Genomic DNA, 18,889 nt, shown 5'->3' with positions numbered 1-18,889 from the left:
TTGGGGAAGGGAACAAGAACAGTTGGGGAAGGGAACAGGAACAGTTGGTGAAGGGAACAGGAACAGTTGGGGAAGGGAACAGTTGGGGAAGGGGACAGGAACAGTTGGGGAAGGGAACAGGAACAGTTGGTGAAGGGAACAGGAACAGTTGGGGAAGGGAACAGTTGGGGAAGGGGACAGGAACAGTTGGGGAAGGGAACAGGAACAGTTGGGGAAGGGAACAGTCGGGGAAGGGAACAGGAACAGTTGGTGAAGGGAACAGGAACAGTTGGGGAAGGGAACAGTTGGGGAAGGGGACAGGAACAGTTGGGGAAGGGAACAGGAACAGTTGGGGAAGGGAACAGGAACAGTTGGGGAAGGGAACAGGAACAGTTGGGGAAGGGAACAGGAACAGTTGGGGAAGGGAACAGTTGGGGAAGGGAACAGGAACAGTTGGGGAAGGGAACAGGAACAGTTGGGGAAGGGAACAGGAACAGTTGGGGAAGGGAACAGGAACAGTTGGGGAATGGAACGGGAACAGTTGGGGAATGGAACGGGAACAGTTGGGGAATGGAACGGGAACAGTTGGGGAATGGAACGGGAACAGTTGGGGAAGGGAACAGGAACAGTTGGGGAAGGGAACAGGAACAGTTGGGGAAGGGAACAGGAACAGTTGGGGAAGGGAACAGTTGGGGAAGGGAACAGGAACAGTTGGGGAAGGGAACAGGAACAGTTGGGGAAGGGAACAGGAACAGTTGGGGAAGGGAACAGGAACAGTTGGGGAAAGGAACAGTTGGGGAAGGGAACAGGAACAGTTGGGGAAGGGAACAGTTGGGGAAGGGAACAGGAACAGTTGGGGAAGGGAACAGGAACAGTTGGGGAAGGGAACAGGAACAGTTGGGGAAGGGAACAGGAACAGTTGGGGAAAGGAACAGTTGGGGAAGGGAACAGGAACAGTTGGGGAAGGGAACAGGAACAGTTGGTGAATGGAACGGGAACAGTTGGTGAATGGAACGGGAACAGTTGGTGAATGGAACGGGAACAGTTGGTGAATGGAACGGGAACAGTTGGGGAAGGGAAGGGAACAGTTGGGGAAGGGAAGGGAACAGTTGGGGAAGGGAACGGGAACAGTTGGGGAAGGGAACAGGAACAGTTGGGGAAGGGAACAGGAACAGTTGGGGAAGGGAACGGGAACAGTTGGGGAAGGGAACAGGAACAGTTGGGGAAGGGAACAGGAACAGTTGGGGAAGGGAAGGGAACAGTTGGGGAAGGGAAGGGAACAGTTGGGGAAGGGAAGGGAACAGTTGGTGAAGGGAACGGGAACAGTTGGGGAAGGGAAGAGGAACAGTTGGGGAAGGGAACAGTTGGGGAAGGGAACAGGAACAGTTGGGGAAGGGAACAGGAACAGTTGGGGAAGGGAACAGGAACAGTTGGGGAAGGGAACAGGAACAGTTGGGAAAGGGAACAGGAACAGTTGGGGAAGCGAACAGGAAAAGTTGGGGAAGGGAAGAGGAACAGTTGGGGAAGGGAACAGGAACAGTTGGGGAAGGGAACAGTTGGGGAAGGGAACAGGAACAGTTGGGGAAGGGAACAGTTGGTGAAGGGAACGGGAACAGTTGGTGAATGGAACGGGAACAGTTGGTGAATGGAACGGGAACAGTCGGTGAATGGAACGGGAACAGTCGGGGAAGGGAACGGGAACAGTCGGGGAAGGGAACGGGAACAGTCGGTGAAGGGAACGGGAACAGTCGGTGAAGGGAACGGGAACAGTCGGGGAAGGGAACGGGAACAGTCGGGGAAGGGAACGGGAACAGTCGGGGAAGGGAACGGGAACAGTCGGGGAAGGGAACGGGAACAGTCGGGGAAGGGAACGGGAACAGTCGGGAAAGGGAACGGGAACAGTTGGGGAAGCGAACAGGAACAGTTGGGGAAGGGAACAGGAACAGTTGGGGAAGGGAACAGGAACAGTTGGTGAAGGGAACAGTTGGGGAAGGGAACGGGAACAGTCGGGGAAGGGAACGGGAACAGTCGGGGAAGGTAACGGGAACAGTCGGTGAAGGGAACGGGAACAGTCGGTGAAGGGAACGGGAACAGTCGGTGAAGGGAACGGGAACAGTCGGTGAAGGGAACGGGAACAGTTGGGGAAGGGAACAGTTGGGGAAGGGGACAGGAACAGTTGGGGAAGGGAACAGTTGGGGAAGGGGACAGGAACAGTTGGGGAAGGGAACAGGAACAGTTGGGGAAGGGAACAGGAACAGTTGGGAAAGGGAACAGGAACAGTTGGGAAAGGGAACAGGAACAGTTGGGGAAGGGAACAGGAACAGTTGGGGAAGGGAACAGGAACAGTTGGGGAAGGGAACAGAAACAGTTGGTGAAGGGAACAGTTGGGGAAGGGAACAGGAACAGTTGGGGAAAGGAACAGGAACAGTTGGGGAAGGGAACAGTTGGGGAAGGGAACAGGAACAGTTGGAGAAGGGAACAGTTGGTGAAGGGAACAGGAACAGTTGGTGAAGGGAACGGGAACAGTTGGGGAAGGGAACGGGAACAGTTGGGGTAGGGAACAGTTGGGTAAGGGAACGGGAACAGTTGGGGAAGGGAACAGGAACAGTTGGGGAAGGGAACAGGAACAGTTGGGGAAGGGAACAGGAACAGTTGGGGAAGGGAACCGGGACAGTTGGGAACTTAATATTTTCTTATCTCTTACTTGTTTCAATTGTTTTGTTTCTTTGTTGATATTTTCTTAAAACTGCATCGTTAAGGGCTTCTAAGTAAGCATTTCACTGTCAGGTCAACACCTGTTGTATTCGGTGCGTGTGACTAATAACATAGGATTTGAACTGGAACACTTAGGGACAGAAACGGCGACATCACTGATTCATCGATCCAGGTCCTGTAGCAGACTGCTGTAGCCTCATCCGTTAAGGGTTCATTCCAGAGAGGAATGACAAAACACAAACCACCACAGGAGCAGGGACATTAGGGGACGGAGACATTAGGGGACGGAGACATTAGGGGACGGAGACATTAGGGGACGGGGACATTAGGGGTCAGGGACAGAGACATTAGGGGACAGGGACAGGGACATTAGGGGACAGGGACATTAGGGGACAGGGACAGAGCCATTAAGGGACAGAGACATTAGGGGAAGGAGACATTAAGGGACAGGGACAGAGACATTAGGGGACGTAGACATTAGGGGACAGGGACATTAGGGGTCAGGGACAGAGACATTAGGGGACAGAGACATTAGGGGACAGGGACATTAGGGGACAGGGACATTAGGGGACAGGGACATTAGGGGACGGAGACATTAGGGGACGGAGACATTAGGGGACGGAGACATTAGGGGACGGAGACAGAGACATTAGGGGACGGAGACATTAGGGGACGGAGACATTAGGGGAAGGAGACATTAGGGGTCAGGGACAGAGACATTAGGGGACAGAGACATTAGGGGACAGGGACAGAGACATTAGGGGACAAGGACAGAGACATTAGGGGACAGGGACATTAGGGGACAGGGACATTAGGGGACAGGGACATTAGGGGACAGGGACAGAGCCATTAAGGGACAGAGACATTAGGGGAAGGAGACATTAAGGGACAGGGACAGAGACATTAGGGGACGTAGACATTAGGGGACAGGGACATTAGGGGTCAGGGACGGAGACATTAGGGGACGGAGACATTAGGGGACGGAGACATTAGGGGTCAGGGACAGAGACATTAGGGGACAGAGACATTAGGGGACAGGGACAGAGACATTAGGGGACAAGGACAGAGACATTAGGGGACAGGGACATTAGGGGACAGGGACAGAGCCATTAAGGGACAGAGACATTAGGGGAAGGAGACATTAAGGGACAGGGACAGAGACATTAGGGGACGTAGACATTAGGGGACAGGGACATTAGGGGTCAGGGACAGAGACATTAGGGGACAGAGACATTAGGGGACAGAGACATTAGGGGACAGAGACATTAGGGGACAGAGACATTAGGGGACAGGGACAGAGACATTAGGGGACAGGGACATTCCATCTGGTTTGAGGTGAGTGGGACAAAACACACCTCCAGGCTGTGTAAGGGCTATTTGACCAAGAAGGAGAGTGATTGAGTACTGCACCAGATGACCTGGCCTCCACAATCACCTGACCTCAGCCCAATAGGGATGGTTTGGGATAAGTTGGACAAGAGAGTGAAGGAAAAGCAGCCAACAAGTGCTCAGCATATGTGGGAACTCTTTCAAGACTGTTGGAAAACAATTCCAGGTGAAGCTGGTTGAGAGAATGCCAAAGGTGTGAAAAGCTGTCATCAAGGCAAAGGGGGAATGTTTAACACTTTTTTTCTTTTCTTCGTCAAGGCAAATGGTGAAGAATCTCAAATGTAAATTATCCAGTTGAAGTCGGAAGTTTACATACACTTAGGTTGAAGTCATTAAAACTAATTTTTCAACCACACCACAAATGTCTTGTTAACAAACTATAGTGTTGCCAAGTCAGTCAGGACATCTACTGTGTTCAGGACACAAGTCATTTTTGCAACAATTGTTTACAGACAGATTATTTCACTGATAATTCACTGTATCTCAATTCCAGTGGGTCAGAAGTTTACATACACTAAGCTGACTGTGCCTTTAAACAGATTGGAAAATTCTAGAAAATAATGTCATGGCTTTAGAAGCTTCTGATAGGCTAATTGACATCATTTGAGTCAATTGGAGGTGTACCTGTGGATTAGAGGTTGCCGATTAATTAGGGCCAATTTCAAGTTTTATAACAATCGGAATTCGGTATTTTTGGGCGCCAATTTTTAAAATATTTTTTTATACCTTTATTTAACTAGGCAAGTCAGTTAAGAACACATTCTTATTTTAATGATGGTTGATGATATTACTAGATATTATGTAGCGTGTCCTGCATTGCATATAATCTGACTGAGAATGCAAGTATCTAAGTATCTGACTGAGCGATGGTAGGCAGAAGCAGGCTCGTAAGCATTCATTCAAACAGCACTTTCGTGCGATTTGCCAGCAGCTCTTCGTTGTGCGTCAAGCATTGCTCTGTTTATGACTTCAAGCCTATCAACTCCCGAGATGAAGCTGGTATAACCGAAGTGAAATGTCTAGCTAGTTAGCGCGCTCTAATAGCGTTTCAAACGTCACTCGCTTTGAGCCTTCTTGTAGTTGTTCCCCTTGCTCTGCATGGGTAATGCTGCTTCGAGGGTGGCTGTTGTCGTTGTGTTGCTGGTTTGAGTCCAGGGAGGAGCGAGGAGAGGGATGGAAGCTATACTGTTACACTGGCAATACTAAAGTGCCTATAAGAACATCCAATAGTCAAAGGTTAATGAAATACAAATGGTATAGAGGGAAATAGTCCTATACTTCCTATAATAACTACAACCTAAAACTTCTTACCTGGGAATATTGAAGACTCATGTTAAAAGGAACCACCCACCAGCTTTCATATGTTCTCATGTTCTGAGCAAGGAACTTAAATGTTAGCTTTCTTACATGGCACATATTGCACTGAAAAATCATAATCGGTCGACCTCTACTTCAAGGCTTACTTTCAAACTCAGTGCCTCTTTGCTTGACATCAGCCAAGACCTCAGAAAAGATAATTTGTGGACCTCCACAAGTCTGGTTCATCCTTGAGAGCAATTTCAAAACACCTGAAGGTACCACGTTCATCTGTACAAACAAAACGCAGGTATAAACACCATGGGACCACGCAGCCGTCATACCGCTCAGGAAGGAGACGCGTTCTGTCTCCTAGAGATGAAGGTACTTTGGTGCAAAAAGTGCAAATGAATCCCAGAACAACAGCAAAGGACCTTGTGAAGATGCTGGAGGAAACCGGTACAAAAGTATCTATATCCACAGTAAAACAAGTCCTATATCGACATAACCTGACAGAGCGCTCAGCAAGGAAGAAGCCACTGCTCCAAAACCCCCATGAAAAAGCTAGACTACGGTTTGCAACTGCACATGGGGACAAATATTGTACTTTTTGGAGAAATGCCCTCTGGTCTGATGAAATAAAAATAAAACTGTTTGGCCATAATGACCATCGTTATGTTTGGAGGAAAAAGGGTGAGGTTTGCAACCCGAAGAACACCATCCCAACCGTGAAGCACGGCGGTGGCAGCATCATGTTGTGGGGGTGCTTTGCTGCAGGAGGGACTGGTGCACTTCACAAAATAGATGGCATCATGAGGATATATGATGTAGGATATATGATGTGGACATATTGAAGCAACATTTCAAGACATCAGTCAGGAAGTTAAACCTTGGTCGCAAATGGGTCTTCCAAATGGACAATGACCCCAAGCAGACTTCCAAAGTTGTGGCAAAATGGCTTCAGGACAACAAAGTCAAGGTATTGGAGTGGCCATCACAAAGCCCTGACGTCAATCCTATTGAACATTTGGGGCAGAACTGAAAAAGGGTGTGCGAACAAGGAGGCCAACAAACCTGACTCAGTTACACCAGCTCTGTCAGGAGGAATGGGCCAATATCCACCCAACTTATTGTGGAAGGCTACATGAAACGTTAACCCAAGTTAAACAATTTAAAGGCAATGCTACCAAATACTAATTGAGTGTATGTAAACTTCTGACCCACTGGGAATGTGATGAAAGAAATAAAAGCTGAAATAAATCATTCTCTCTACTATTATTCTGACATTTCCCATTCTTATAGTGGTGATCCTAACTGACCTAAAGACAGGGAATTTGTACTCTTGATTAAATGTCAAGAATTGTGGAAAAACTGAGTTTAAATGTATTTGGCTAAGGTGTATTAAAATTCCAACTTCAACGGTATTTGGATTTTGTTTAATACTTTTTTGGTTACCACATGATTCCATAATATGTGTTACTTGGCACAAAATTACCTTCCCGGTCCCCTCTTCCCGGTCCCCTCTTCCATGTTCCCTCTTCCCTATCCCCTGTCCCCTCTTCCCGGTCCCCTCTTCCCGGTCCCCTCTTCCCTGTCCCCTCTTCCCTGTCCCCTCTTCCCTGTCCCCTCTCCCCTGTCCCCTCTCCCCTTTCCCCTCTTCCCGGTCCCCTCTTCCCTGTCCCCTCTTCCCTGTCCCCTCTTCCCTGTCCCCTGTCTCCTGTCCCCTCTCCCCTGTCCCCTCTTCCCGGTCCCCTCTTCCCTGTCCCCTCTTCCCTGTCCCCTGTCTCCTGTCCCCTCTCCCCTGTCCCCTCTTCCCGGTCCCCTCTTCACTGTCCTATCAAAACAAACTAACTTGATTGTAGCATGTCTTACCAGGGTTATACTGAAGATTTCCTTAACAAGAAGAAGTTAAATAAATGATTCTTCTCTTCTTGTGGTCCTGTCCATCCAGTACAGAGGAGAACGGGGTTGTCCCCAGCCCCTCCGTCCATCGTAGGGGTAGCCCTGATGACATGACCATGAAAACCAGCCCCGAAACCCCCTCCAAGCGTCCGGAGACACCTTCTAAAGGGTTCGGGGGGGCAGAGGAGCCCACTTCCGTCCCCACCCCAGGACGTACCCCGGGGAAGGCCAAGCAACAGCTGAACGTCAGGGCCGAGCTGGAGAAGAGACAAGGGGGCAAGTCTCTACTCAACCTGGTGGTTATAGGTACATAAACGAGCGTGTCTCCTGGAACGCCACATTCCTCTCACACACTCATGGACTGAATCACATAAACTATACTGTTACAGAGATTATACTGTCGGCGTGGTCACAGAGGCTACGCTGTCGGCGTGGTCACAGAGGCTACGCTGTCGGCGTGGTTACAGAGGCTACGCTGTCGGCGTGGTCACAGAGGCTACGCTGTCGGCGTGGTCACAGAGGCTACGCTGTCGGCGTGGTCACGGAGGCTACGCTGTCGGCGTGGTTACGGAGGCTACGCTGTTGGCGTGGTCACGGAGGCTACGCTGTCGGCGTGGTCACGGAGGCTACGCTGTCGGCGTGGTCACGGAGGCTACGCTGTCGGCGTGGTCACGGAGGCTACGCTGTCGGCGTGGTCACGGAGGCTACGCTGTCGGCGTGGTCACGGAGATCGGAACATGTTCAGTACGATTCCTGTTTTCTCTTCACCCCCCTCCTCTCCAGGTCATGTGGATGCTGGGAAGAGCACTCTGATGGGTCACCTGCTGTACCTGTTGGGAAACGTCAATAAACGCACCATGCACAAGTACGAACAGGAGTCCAAAAAGGCTGGCAAGGCCTCGTTCGCCTACGCATGGGTCCTGGATGAGACCGGGGAGGAGAGGAACAGGTACAGACAAACGCTTCCACACACATACCCACCTACTCTGCAAAACACCCACTGAATCCGTGTGTGTGTGTGTGTGTGTGTGTGTGTGTGTGTGTGTGTGTGTGTGTGTGTGCGTGCGTGTGTGTGTGTGTGTGTGTATTTTCCAGGGGTGTAACCATGGACGTGGGGATGACTAAGTTTGAGACGGCCTCTAAGGTGGTGACTCTGATGGACGCTCCTGGACACAAAGACTTCATCCCTAACATGATCACTGGCGCGGCCCAGGTACGTCCAGACCTCATCCCTAACATGATCACTGGCGCGGCCCAGGTACGTCCAGACCTCATCACTAACATGATCACTGGCGCGGCCCAGGTACGTCCAGACCTCATCCCTAACATGATCACTACCAGTACTACTGGTGCTACTGGTACTACTGGTACTACTGGTGCTACTTGTGCTACTGGTGCTACTGGTACTACTGGTGCTACTTGTGCTACTGGTGCTACTGGTGCTACTGGTACTACTGGTGCTACTGGTACTACTGGTGCTACTGGTACTACTGGTACTACTGGTGCTACTGGTGCTACTGGTACTACTGGTACTACTGGTGCTACTTGTGCTACTGGTGCTACTGGTACTACTGGTACTACTGGTGCTACTGGTACTACTGGTGCTACTGGTACTACTGGTGCTACTGGTACTACTGGTACTACTGGTGCTACTGGTGCTACTTGTGCTACTGGTACTACTGGTGCTACTGGTACTACTGGTGCTACTTGTGCTACTGGTGCTACTGGTGCTACTGGTACTACTGGTGCTACTGGTACTACTGGTGCTACTGGTACTACTGGTGCTACTTGTGCTACTGGTACTACTGGTGCTACTGGTACTACTGGTGCTACTGGTACTACTGGTGCTACTGGTACTAATTGAGTGACTGTCAGTGACTGACATAATAAGGGAGAAACTTCTGATGCACAATTTTCTAAATTGCACATCGTGTATTGTACTATTCTAACTCTCAACAGTAAGTTCAGATCCCGATTTCAGATCCCCAAAAACATATTTCATGAAGTAAAACATAGATAGTGCTTTCATAAAGTAAAACATAGATAGTGCTTTCATAAAGTAAAACATAGATAGTGCTTTCATAAAGTAAAACATAGATAGTGCTTTCATAAAGTAAAACATAGTGCTTTCATAAAGTAAAACATAGATAGTGCTTTCATAAAGTAAAACATAGATAGTGCTTTCATAAAGTAAAACATAGATAGTGCTTTCATAAAGTAAAACATAGATAGTGCTTTCATAAAGTAAAACATAGATAGTGCTTTCATAAAGTAAAACATAGATAGTGCTTTCATAAAGTAAAACATAGATAGTGCTTTCATAAAGTAAAACATAGATAGTGCTTTCATAAAGTAAAACATAGTGCTTTCATAAAGTAAAACATAGTGCTTTCATAAAGTAAAACATAGATAGTGCTTTCATAAAGTAAAACATAGTGCTTTCATAAAGTAAAACATAGTGCTTTCATAAAGTAAAACATAGATAGTGCTTTCATAAAGTAAAACATAGTGCTTTCATAAAGTAAAACATAGTGCTTTCATAAAGTAAAACATAGATAGTGCTTTCATAAAGTAAAACATAGATAGTGCTTTCATAAAGTAAAACATAGATAGTGCTTTCATAAAGTAAAACATAGATAGTGCTTTCATAAAGTAAAACATAGATAGTGCTTTCATAAAGTAAAACATAGATAGTGCTTTCATAAAGTAAAACATAGATAGTGCTTTCATAAAGTAAAACATAGATAGTGCTTTCATAAAGTAAAACATAGATAGTGCTTTCATAAAGTAAAACATAGATAGTGCTTTCATAAAGTAAAACATAGATAGTGCTTTCATAAAGTAAAACATAGATAGTGCTTTCATAAAGTAAAACATAGATAGTGCTTTCATAAAGTAAAACATAGATAGTGCTTTCATAAAGTAAAACATAGATAGTGCTTTCATAAAGTAAAACATAGATAGTGCTTTCATAAAGTAAAACATAGATAGTGCTTTCATAAAGTAAAACATAGATAGTGCTTTCATAAAGTAAAACATAGATAGTGCTTTCATAAAGTAAAACATAGATAGTGCTTTCATAAAGTAAAACATAGATAGTGCTTTCATAAAGTAAAACATACCTTAAGGGAACATTTTGACATTTTCTGTATGGTTAGTGAAAAAGTCAATTTTGCAAATGTACGGTCCCTTACTAGACGTCCGAAAACATTTGTAAAATTTGGGGACAGCGTCGGGCCGAGCAGCAGGGCCAGACCTACCGGGAAGTCATCAAATGAACTTTGTCGGACATTCGGTTTTCGTTTTATAAAATAATCAAATTTTGGTCATTTTTCCGCTATGCCGGAAAATCCCACAAGAGGGCATAAGCAATCATATTGCAATTTGACAAAACATCACGAATCACGACGGGGCCTTATCTCGAAAACTGAAAATATTTCGAAGCCGAAACTTGGTGAGCATAGGTTTGGAATAATGGGCAGTTGGTCCCGAACAAGATGGCGTCTAGGCCTCAACGGTTTTTGAGTTATGGCCATTTTTCTGGGATTAAAGGTCCAAAATGAAAATAGAGAAATTATTTTTTCACTTCACGTCAAAGTCAAGGAGCCTCCGGTGTCAATAAAAAAGAAATCAGCCATTTATCTATCGTCATTTAGGAGAAATCGTACAATGACAGATTTGTGATGTTCAAATATAGTTTTTTTTTTCAACAGTTACAGATCCAGTTGCAGGGTGTTCATACGAATATTTTTAAAGTGTGCTGCGGAGCTCTGTGAGATTTCTGTGATTTTCTATGATTTTCTGAAATAACACACACTCACTAAACCCTCCGTAAATAACTCAGTTCTTAACGTAAAGACTTAAAACTCAGGATTCTGTAAGAGGCTACCTCAGTCATGACATGTGTGTACTTATAGCTTCCTGTGCCAACCGGAAGTGCCTTAAATGGTGTCATAGTGGCTGTTTCCAAGGGTTAAAAAGGTCAGATCTTTTAAAACTTCATATGTGTGACTAGGTAACCCTCCTGAACTGTAAATCAGTCATTTCTCCCAGCAGATGTCAAAGAAAAGCTCTCACACACACACAGCAAGGATGGAGTAAAAAGTGCGGTGCCTAAAGACACAGAGAGCGGGCAATGGCATAAACATAATCCCTAGGCCGTGCCGAGTTCAACGAGATATCCCGCTTGACCGTAGCTCACTCGGCCTGAGAGCAGCGAGCATTAGAAAAGTAGGCCCAAAATGAAGCCTGCACCACAACGTCATTTGATTTTGGGTGACAGCGGCGGAACCGTTAGGTTTAGAAAGACAATTCAACCACAGGAATGTTCCTAAGGGCCTTCCGATCCGTGCAAGCCTAACTTTGACCGTGTGACATTAACCCTTCACAGTAAAACAGGGTTTTTGATCTCATAGAATACAATGATATCTCTCCCCATAGGAATACATTGCCTGCTCCCATAAATTCAACCTGGAGCCTATATGGGTTATGAATGCTGTATGAACCTGTCTTCGGTACCAGTCCATCAGGCCACTATAAGGTCTACCTGTGTCGATTCTAAGCTTCCTGGACCAACCGGAAGTGGTTAAAATCGCCTAAAAGTGTATACCCATAACCTGCCTGCAGTTTGATAGACATAGTACATTCAACCCTGTGTAAATCAGTCAGTTTTTATGGTAAAGACTTAAAACTCAGGATTCTGTAATATAATACCCCAATGAGGATGTGTGTTGAGTTATAGCTTCCTGTGCCAACCGGAAGTGTCATAATTGGTGTCTCATGGGCTGTTTCGAGGGTTAAAAAAAAATCTGATCTTTCCAAAACTTCATATATGTGATTAGGCAACCCCCATGAACTGTAAATCAGTCATTTTTCCCATAAAATTTCAAAGGAAAACTAAATCACACACACACAGCTTGGAAGGAGGGACCCATTGGGGTGCGTAGAGACATACACTCCCTGCATTAGTTAACCTTGTTGGAACTTTTAAAGAACCGTCAGACCTAGAGTTCCGAAACTTTAGAATCCTGTTCTAGACCTCAGGTCGATAGTGCGTGGTGAGTTACGTCGCTCTAGAAGGTTCTCGGACCGAGAAACAGCCTCGTACATTTGCAATGACTTCAATTCATTTTTGCATCACGAAAATGTCGACATTTAGAAATGTCTCAGTCACAGGACTAGGTGCATTGTGACCGTCTCGGCCCATAGAGACAGAACCCAACGTTTCTGTCCGATAGCTCATTCAAGGACCCCGTAGCAAGTCATGGAAAAAAGTGGATTTTCAGCACCAATTAGGGTTTTGCTCGGACACCAAATGACCTATCGAGCCGAAACTTGGGATTCGGGGTCGCCTCAGCTAGGCCTACACATAACACAAGAAATGGACCCGCAGCTAGAACGTAACTACGTGTTTTATGTTTTTTATGGTTTGAACCGAAGGCGTTGTGAATTTTGGGCCAGCTCTGAAGTATGTGATAGTTGGCTACTAAACGAGTTGGGAAAAGTGGGTTTGGTGTCAGTTTGTATCAGTTTGGTGTCAGAATGATATCAAATTGACTGATGGACGGTGAATTGCAGGTGACTCTTGTCCATTTGCAATATGTTTAAGCGGTGAGGTACCATCACCAAAAGCGACATTCTGAAATCAACCCTAACGAGCGGTGGAGAGGTACCAGAATCACTGCCCAGCCATCCCGAGTTCATCGGGCCAGTCAATTTGGCATTCCTGCATGATTTTTATAGCATGACAAATTGGTGATGGTGAATGCCCAGTTAACCATATTGCAAATGCACAGTGACTTTGCAAAAGTGAGAAAACATAAACAATTGGACATTCTGAAATCAACCCTAACGAGCGATGGAGAGGTACCACTGGCAGAACAGAGATGCCTGTTAAGACTATTTGTCAATAACAGCTGGTGCGCGATGTCTAATATTAAAGAAGTCTCCAGGTATTGCTTGCCTGAGGTAGAATACCTCATGATAAGCTGTAGACTACACTATCTACCAAGAGATCTCATCTATATTATTCATAGCCGTCTATTGACCACCACAAACCTACGCTGGCAATAAGACACACTCAACCAGCTGTTTAAGGCCCCTCAACCAGCTGGATAAGGCCACTCAACCAGCTGTATAAGGCCACTCAACCAGCTGGATAAGGCCACTCAACCAGCTGGATAAGGCCACTCAACCAGCTGGATAAGGCCACTCAACCAGCTGGATAAGGCCACTCAACCAGCTGGATAAGGCCACTCAACCAGCTGGATAAGGCCACTCAACCAGCTGGATAAGGCCACTCAACCAGCTGTATAAGGCCACTCAACCAGCTGTATAAGGTCACTCAACCAGCTGTATAAGGCCACTCAACCAGCTGTATAAGGCCACTCAACCAGCTGTATAAGGCCATAAGCAAAGAAGAAAATGCTCATCCAGAAGTGGTGCTCCTAGTGGCCGGGGACGTTAATGCAGGGAACTCAAACCCGTTCTACCTCATTTCTACCAGCATGTCACATGTGCAACCAGAGGGAAACAAACTTTATACCACCTTCACTCCACACACAGAGACGAGTACAAAGCTCTTCCTCGTCCTCCATTTGGCAAATCTGACCATAATTATATCCTCCGGATTCCTGCTTACAAGCAAAAGCTAAAGCAGGAAGTACCAGTGTCTCAATACGGAATTGGTCAGATGCCGTGGATGCTACACTTCAGGACTGGAATATGTTCCGGGATTCCTCCGATGGCATTGAGGAAGGAGGATCAGTCATTGGCACAAGAAGCGGTACCAGAGGTCCAAGTCTAGGTCCAAAAGGCTCCTTAACAGCTTCTACCCCCCAAGCCATAAGACTGCTGAACAATGAATCAAAATGGCCACCCGGACTATTTACATTTGACTGCTGCTACTCGCTGTTTATTATTTATGCATAGTCACTTTACCCGTACCTACATATACAAATGACCCCGTCTATAGCCTCGGTATTGTTATTTGAATGTGTTACTTTTTATATATTTTTTTACTTTAGTTTATTTGGTAAATATTTTCTTAACCAACAATGCATTTCAATAAATGGAGTTAAGGGCTTGTCAGTCAGCATTTCACAGTAAACACTTGTTCTATTTGGCACATGTGGCAAAGTTTGATTTGATGTTAGGTAAATCTTTGAAATTGTTGCATGTTTGTTCAGTATAAATGGAAAGATACAGCTTATACAGAATGTCCTCATTATGGCCTGTAATACAGATCAGAATGTCCTCATTATGGCCTGTAATACAGATCAGAATGTCCTCATTAGGGTCTTTAATACAGATCAGAATGTCCTCATTAGGGTCTTTAATACAGATCAGAATGTCCTCATTAGGGTCTTTAATACAGATCAGAATGTCCTCATTAGGGTCTTTAATACAGATCAGAATGTCCTCATTATGGCCTGTAATACAGATCAGAATGTCCTCATTATGGCCTGTAATACAGATCAGAATGTCCTCATTAGGGTCTTTAATACAGATCAGAATGTCCTCATTAGGGTCTTTAATACAGATCAGAATGTCCTCATTAGGGTCTTTAATACAGATCAGAATGTCCTCATTAGGGTCTTTAATACAGATCAGAATGTCCTCATTATGGCCTGTAATACAGATCAGAATGTCCTCATTATGGCCTGTAATACAGATCAGAATGTCCTCATTATGGCCTGTAATTCAACAGGTGTTTGTAACCTGTGTGTCTCCTCACAGGCGGACGTGGCGGTGTTAGTGGTAGATGCCAGCAGAGGTGAGTTTGAGGCAGGGTTCGAGGCGGGTGGGCAGACGCGAGAGCACGGCCTTCTGGTCCGTTCGTTGGGCGTCACGCAGCTCGCGGTTGCCGTCAACAAGATGGACCAGGTGAGAACAACGTTACCACTACTACTAGGTGTAGCCACGGCAACGCCCGTTACTCTGACAACAGTGTAATTTATGGTACAATCGTATTGTAAGATATGGCAATGTTTAAAAAGGAAGTGTGTGTGTGTGTAACAGGTAAACTGGCAACAGGAGCGATTCAAAGAGATCATCTCCAAACTTGGACATTTCCTGAAACAGGCTGGATTTAAGGTGGGTGGCTACGGTTAGGACCTATGACCTGGAGCTAGGGTTAGGACCTATGACCTGGAGCTAGGGTTAGGACCTTCAACCTTTGACCTGGAGCTAGGGTTAGGACCTTTGACCTGGAGCTAGTGTTAGGACCTTTGACCTGGAGCTAGGGTTAGGACCTTTGACCTGGAGCTAGGGTTAGGACCTTTGACCTGGAGCTAGGGTTAAGATCTTTGACCTGGAGCTAGGGTTAGGACCTTTGACCTGGAGCTAGGGTTAAGATCTTTGACCTGGAGCTAGGGTTAGGACCTTTGACCTGGAGCTAGGGTTAGGACTTTCAACCTTTGACCTGGAGCTAGGGTTAGGACCTTTGACCTGGAGCTAGGGTTAGGACCTTTGACCTGGAGCTAGGGTTAGGACCTTTGACCTGGAGCTAGGGTTAAGATCTTTGACCTGGAGCTAGGGTTAGGACCTTTGACCTGGAGCTAGGGTTAGGACCTTTGACCTGGAGCTAGGGTTAGGACCTTTGACCTGGAGCTAGGGTTAGTGGACACTGAATTAAGACAATCAAGCTAACCTAAACTACAGTTTCATTGTGTTTCTAATAGTGTTATATTTCTAATGCGTTTATAGCAGTGTTTTATGTGTTATGTTTATAGAGATCCTATATCTAATTTATAGCCTAGTTTTATGGTTGTGCTCTTTCCCAGGACTCTGTTCTACGTTAGTTATTGCAGTGTTATGTTATGTGTTGTCTGTCCCGACCCGTAGGCTGTCAGGACAGAACCTGACCACTGAGACCTCTATAACAGTGTTATGCAGTGGACAGATTAAGAGAGGATGTTGAGTTCAAATCAGATTTTATTTGTCACATGCGCCGAATACAACAGTGAAATGCTTACTTACAAGCTCTGAACCAACAATTTAGTTTTAAGTCAAATTCCTAAAAAAATAAAAGTAACAAATAATAAAATAAGAATAGCGAGACTTTAGAGTCAATGTGCGGAGGCATCAGTTGGTCGAGGTAATTGAGGTAATATCTACATGTCGGTAGAGTTATTAAAGTGATTATGCATAGATGATAAACAGAGAACTTCAGTGGTGTAGAAGAGGGGGGAGGCAATGCAAATAGTCTGGGTAGATATTTGATTATGTTTTCAAGAGTGTGATGGCTTGTGGGTAGACGCTGTTTAGAAGCCTCTTGGACCTAGACTTGGCGCTCCGGTACCGCTTGCCGTGTGGTAGCAGAGAGAACAGTCTAACAGTCTAGGGTGACTGGAATCTTTGACAATATTTAGGGCCTTCCTCTGACACCGCCTGGGATAGAGGTCCTGGATGGTAGGAAGCTTGGCCCCAGTGATGTACTGTACACTACCCTCTGTAGGGCCTTCCTCTGACACCGCCTGGTATAGAGGTCCTGGATGGTAGGAAGCTTGGCCCCAGTGATGTACTGGGCCGTACGCACTACCCTCTGTCGTTGTTTGCGGTCGGAGGCCGAGCAGTGGCCATACCAGGCTGTGATGCAACCAGTAAGGATGCTCTCGATGGTGCAGCTGTAAAACATTTTGAGGATCTGAGGACCCATGCCAAATATATTCAGACTTCTGAGGGGGAATAGGCTTTGTCGTGACCTCTTCACGACTGTCTTGGTATGTTTGGACCATGATAGTTTGTTGGTAATGTGAACACCATGGAATTTGAAGCTCTCAACCTGCTCCACTACAGCCCTGTCAATGTTAATGGGGGCGTGTATTCGGTCCTCCTTTTCCTGTTGTCCACCATCATCTCCTTTGTCTTGATCACGTTGAGGAGGAAGTTGTTGTCCTGGCACCACCCGGCCAGGTCTCTGACCTCCTTCCTATAGGCTGTCTCGTCGTTGTCGGTGATCAGGCCTACCACTGTTGTGTCATTGGCAAACTTAATGATGGTGTTGGTGTCGTATTTGGCCATGCAGTCGTGAGTGAACAGGGAGTACAGGAGGGGACTAAGCACGCACCCCTGAGGGGCCCCTGTGTTGAGGATCAGCGTGGCAGATGTGTTGCTACCTACCCTCACCACCTGGTGCAGCCCGTCAGGAAGTCCAGGATCCAGTTGCAGAGGGAGGTGTTTAATCCCAGGGTCCTTAGCTTAGTGATGAGCTTTGAGGGCACTATGGTGTTGAATGCTGAGCTGTAGTCAATGAACAGCATTCTCACATAGGTGTTCCTTTTGTCCAGGTGTGAAAGGGCAGTGTGGAGTGCAATAGAGATTGCGTCATCTGTGGATCTGTTGGGGCGGTAAGCGATTTGGAGTGGGTCTAGGGTTTCTGGGATCATGGTTTTAATGTGAGCCATTACCTGTCTTTCAAAGGACCTCATGGCTACCGAAGTGAGTACTATTGGGCGGTAATCATTTAGGCAGGTTACCTTCGCTTCCTTGGGCACAGGGACAATGGTGGTCTGCTTGAAACATGTAGGTATTACAGACTCTGTCAGGGAGAGGTTGAAAATCTCAGTGAAGACACTTGCCATTTGATCCACGCATGCTTTGAGTACACGTCCTGGTAATTCATCTGGCCCCTTGGCTTTGTGAATGTCGACCTGTTTAAAGGTCTTGCTCACATTGGCTCCCGAGAGCATTACCACACGGTCATCCAGAACAGCTGGTGCTCTCGTGCATGGACTGCTGGGTTTCCCTTTTGTCGTCCATAATAGTTTTCATGCCACAGCCAACAAGCGGTCAGAGCATTGTTGTGACTCACATGGCTTTTTGGCCGGAGGGGGAAGTGTCAGGCCTAGATAGGCCCCGTTCTCCGTGTCCCCCATTCTCCTCTTATACTTCTGTCTTCCGCCCCTCACGCGATCCAGACGCACACCTGGAAATAAACCACAGGAAAACATCAATGTACATTTCACAATAAACTTGAGATTCATGTCCCGGAAAATGACAAGGGAGGATGATGTAATACACTGTACGAATTCACGTGATCTTCTTCTGTTCAGTATGTGCCCTGAGACTTGCTCTGCATAGGATCCTCACTGCTGAAGATATGATCAAATTCCACCATTATATATAACATTATATACAGGCATGTGATCTGATAGTGTTATGTTGGGGTAGTCAGACTATATACAGTATATATACAGTAATGTGTTCTGATAGTGTTATGTTGGGGTAGTTAGACTATATACAGTAATGTGTTCTGATAGTGTTATGTTGGGGTAGTCAGAGTATATACAGTAATGTGTTCTGATAGTGTATTGTTGGGGTAGTCAGACTATATACAGTATATATACAGTAATGTGTTCTGATAGTGTATTGTTGGGGTAGTCAGACTATATACAGTATATATACAGTAATGTGTTCTGATAGTGTTATGTTGGGGTAGTTAGACTATATACAGTATATATACAGTAATGTGTTCTGATAGTGTTATGTTGGGGTAGTCAGAGTATATACAGTAATGTGTTCTGATAGTGTTATGTTGGGGTAGTCAGACTATATACTGTATATATACAGTAATGTGTTCTGATAGTGTATTGTTGGGGTAGTCAGA

General features: G+C 46.1%; 1 protein-coding gene across 1 annotated transcript in view; it reads left to right on the top strand.

The window, feature by feature from the left end:
• LOC135505681 (HBS1-like protein) overlaps positions 1 to 18,889 on the top strand; it is an 82,256-nt gene that overhangs the window by 40,337 nt on the left and 23,030 nt on the right. Inside the window, exons 6-10 of the mRNA XM_064924724.1 lie at positions 7,331 to 7,587; positions 8,065 to 8,230; positions 8,377 to 8,494; positions 15,019 to 15,165; positions 15,301 to 15,375. Coding sequence (XP_064780796.1) covers positions 7,331 to 7,587; positions 8,065 to 8,230; positions 8,377 to 8,494; positions 15,019 to 15,165; positions 15,301 to 15,375 — 763 coding nt within the window. The remainder of the gene's footprint in view (positions 1 to 7,330; positions 7,588 to 8,064; positions 8,231 to 8,376; positions 8,495 to 15,018; positions 15,166 to 15,300; positions 15,376 to 18,889) is intronic.

This window comes from Oncorhynchus masou, chromosome 19, assembly GCF_036934945.1.
Source record: "Oncorhynchus masou masou isolate Uvic2021 chromosome 19, UVic_Omas_1.1, whole genome shotgun sequence".
In the NCBI taxonomy this organism is placed as follows: domain Eukaryota; kingdom Metazoa; phylum Chordata; class Actinopteri; order Salmoniformes; family Salmonidae; genus Oncorhynchus; species Oncorhynchus masou.
This window is presented reverse-complemented; position numbering and strand designations above follow the sequence as displayed.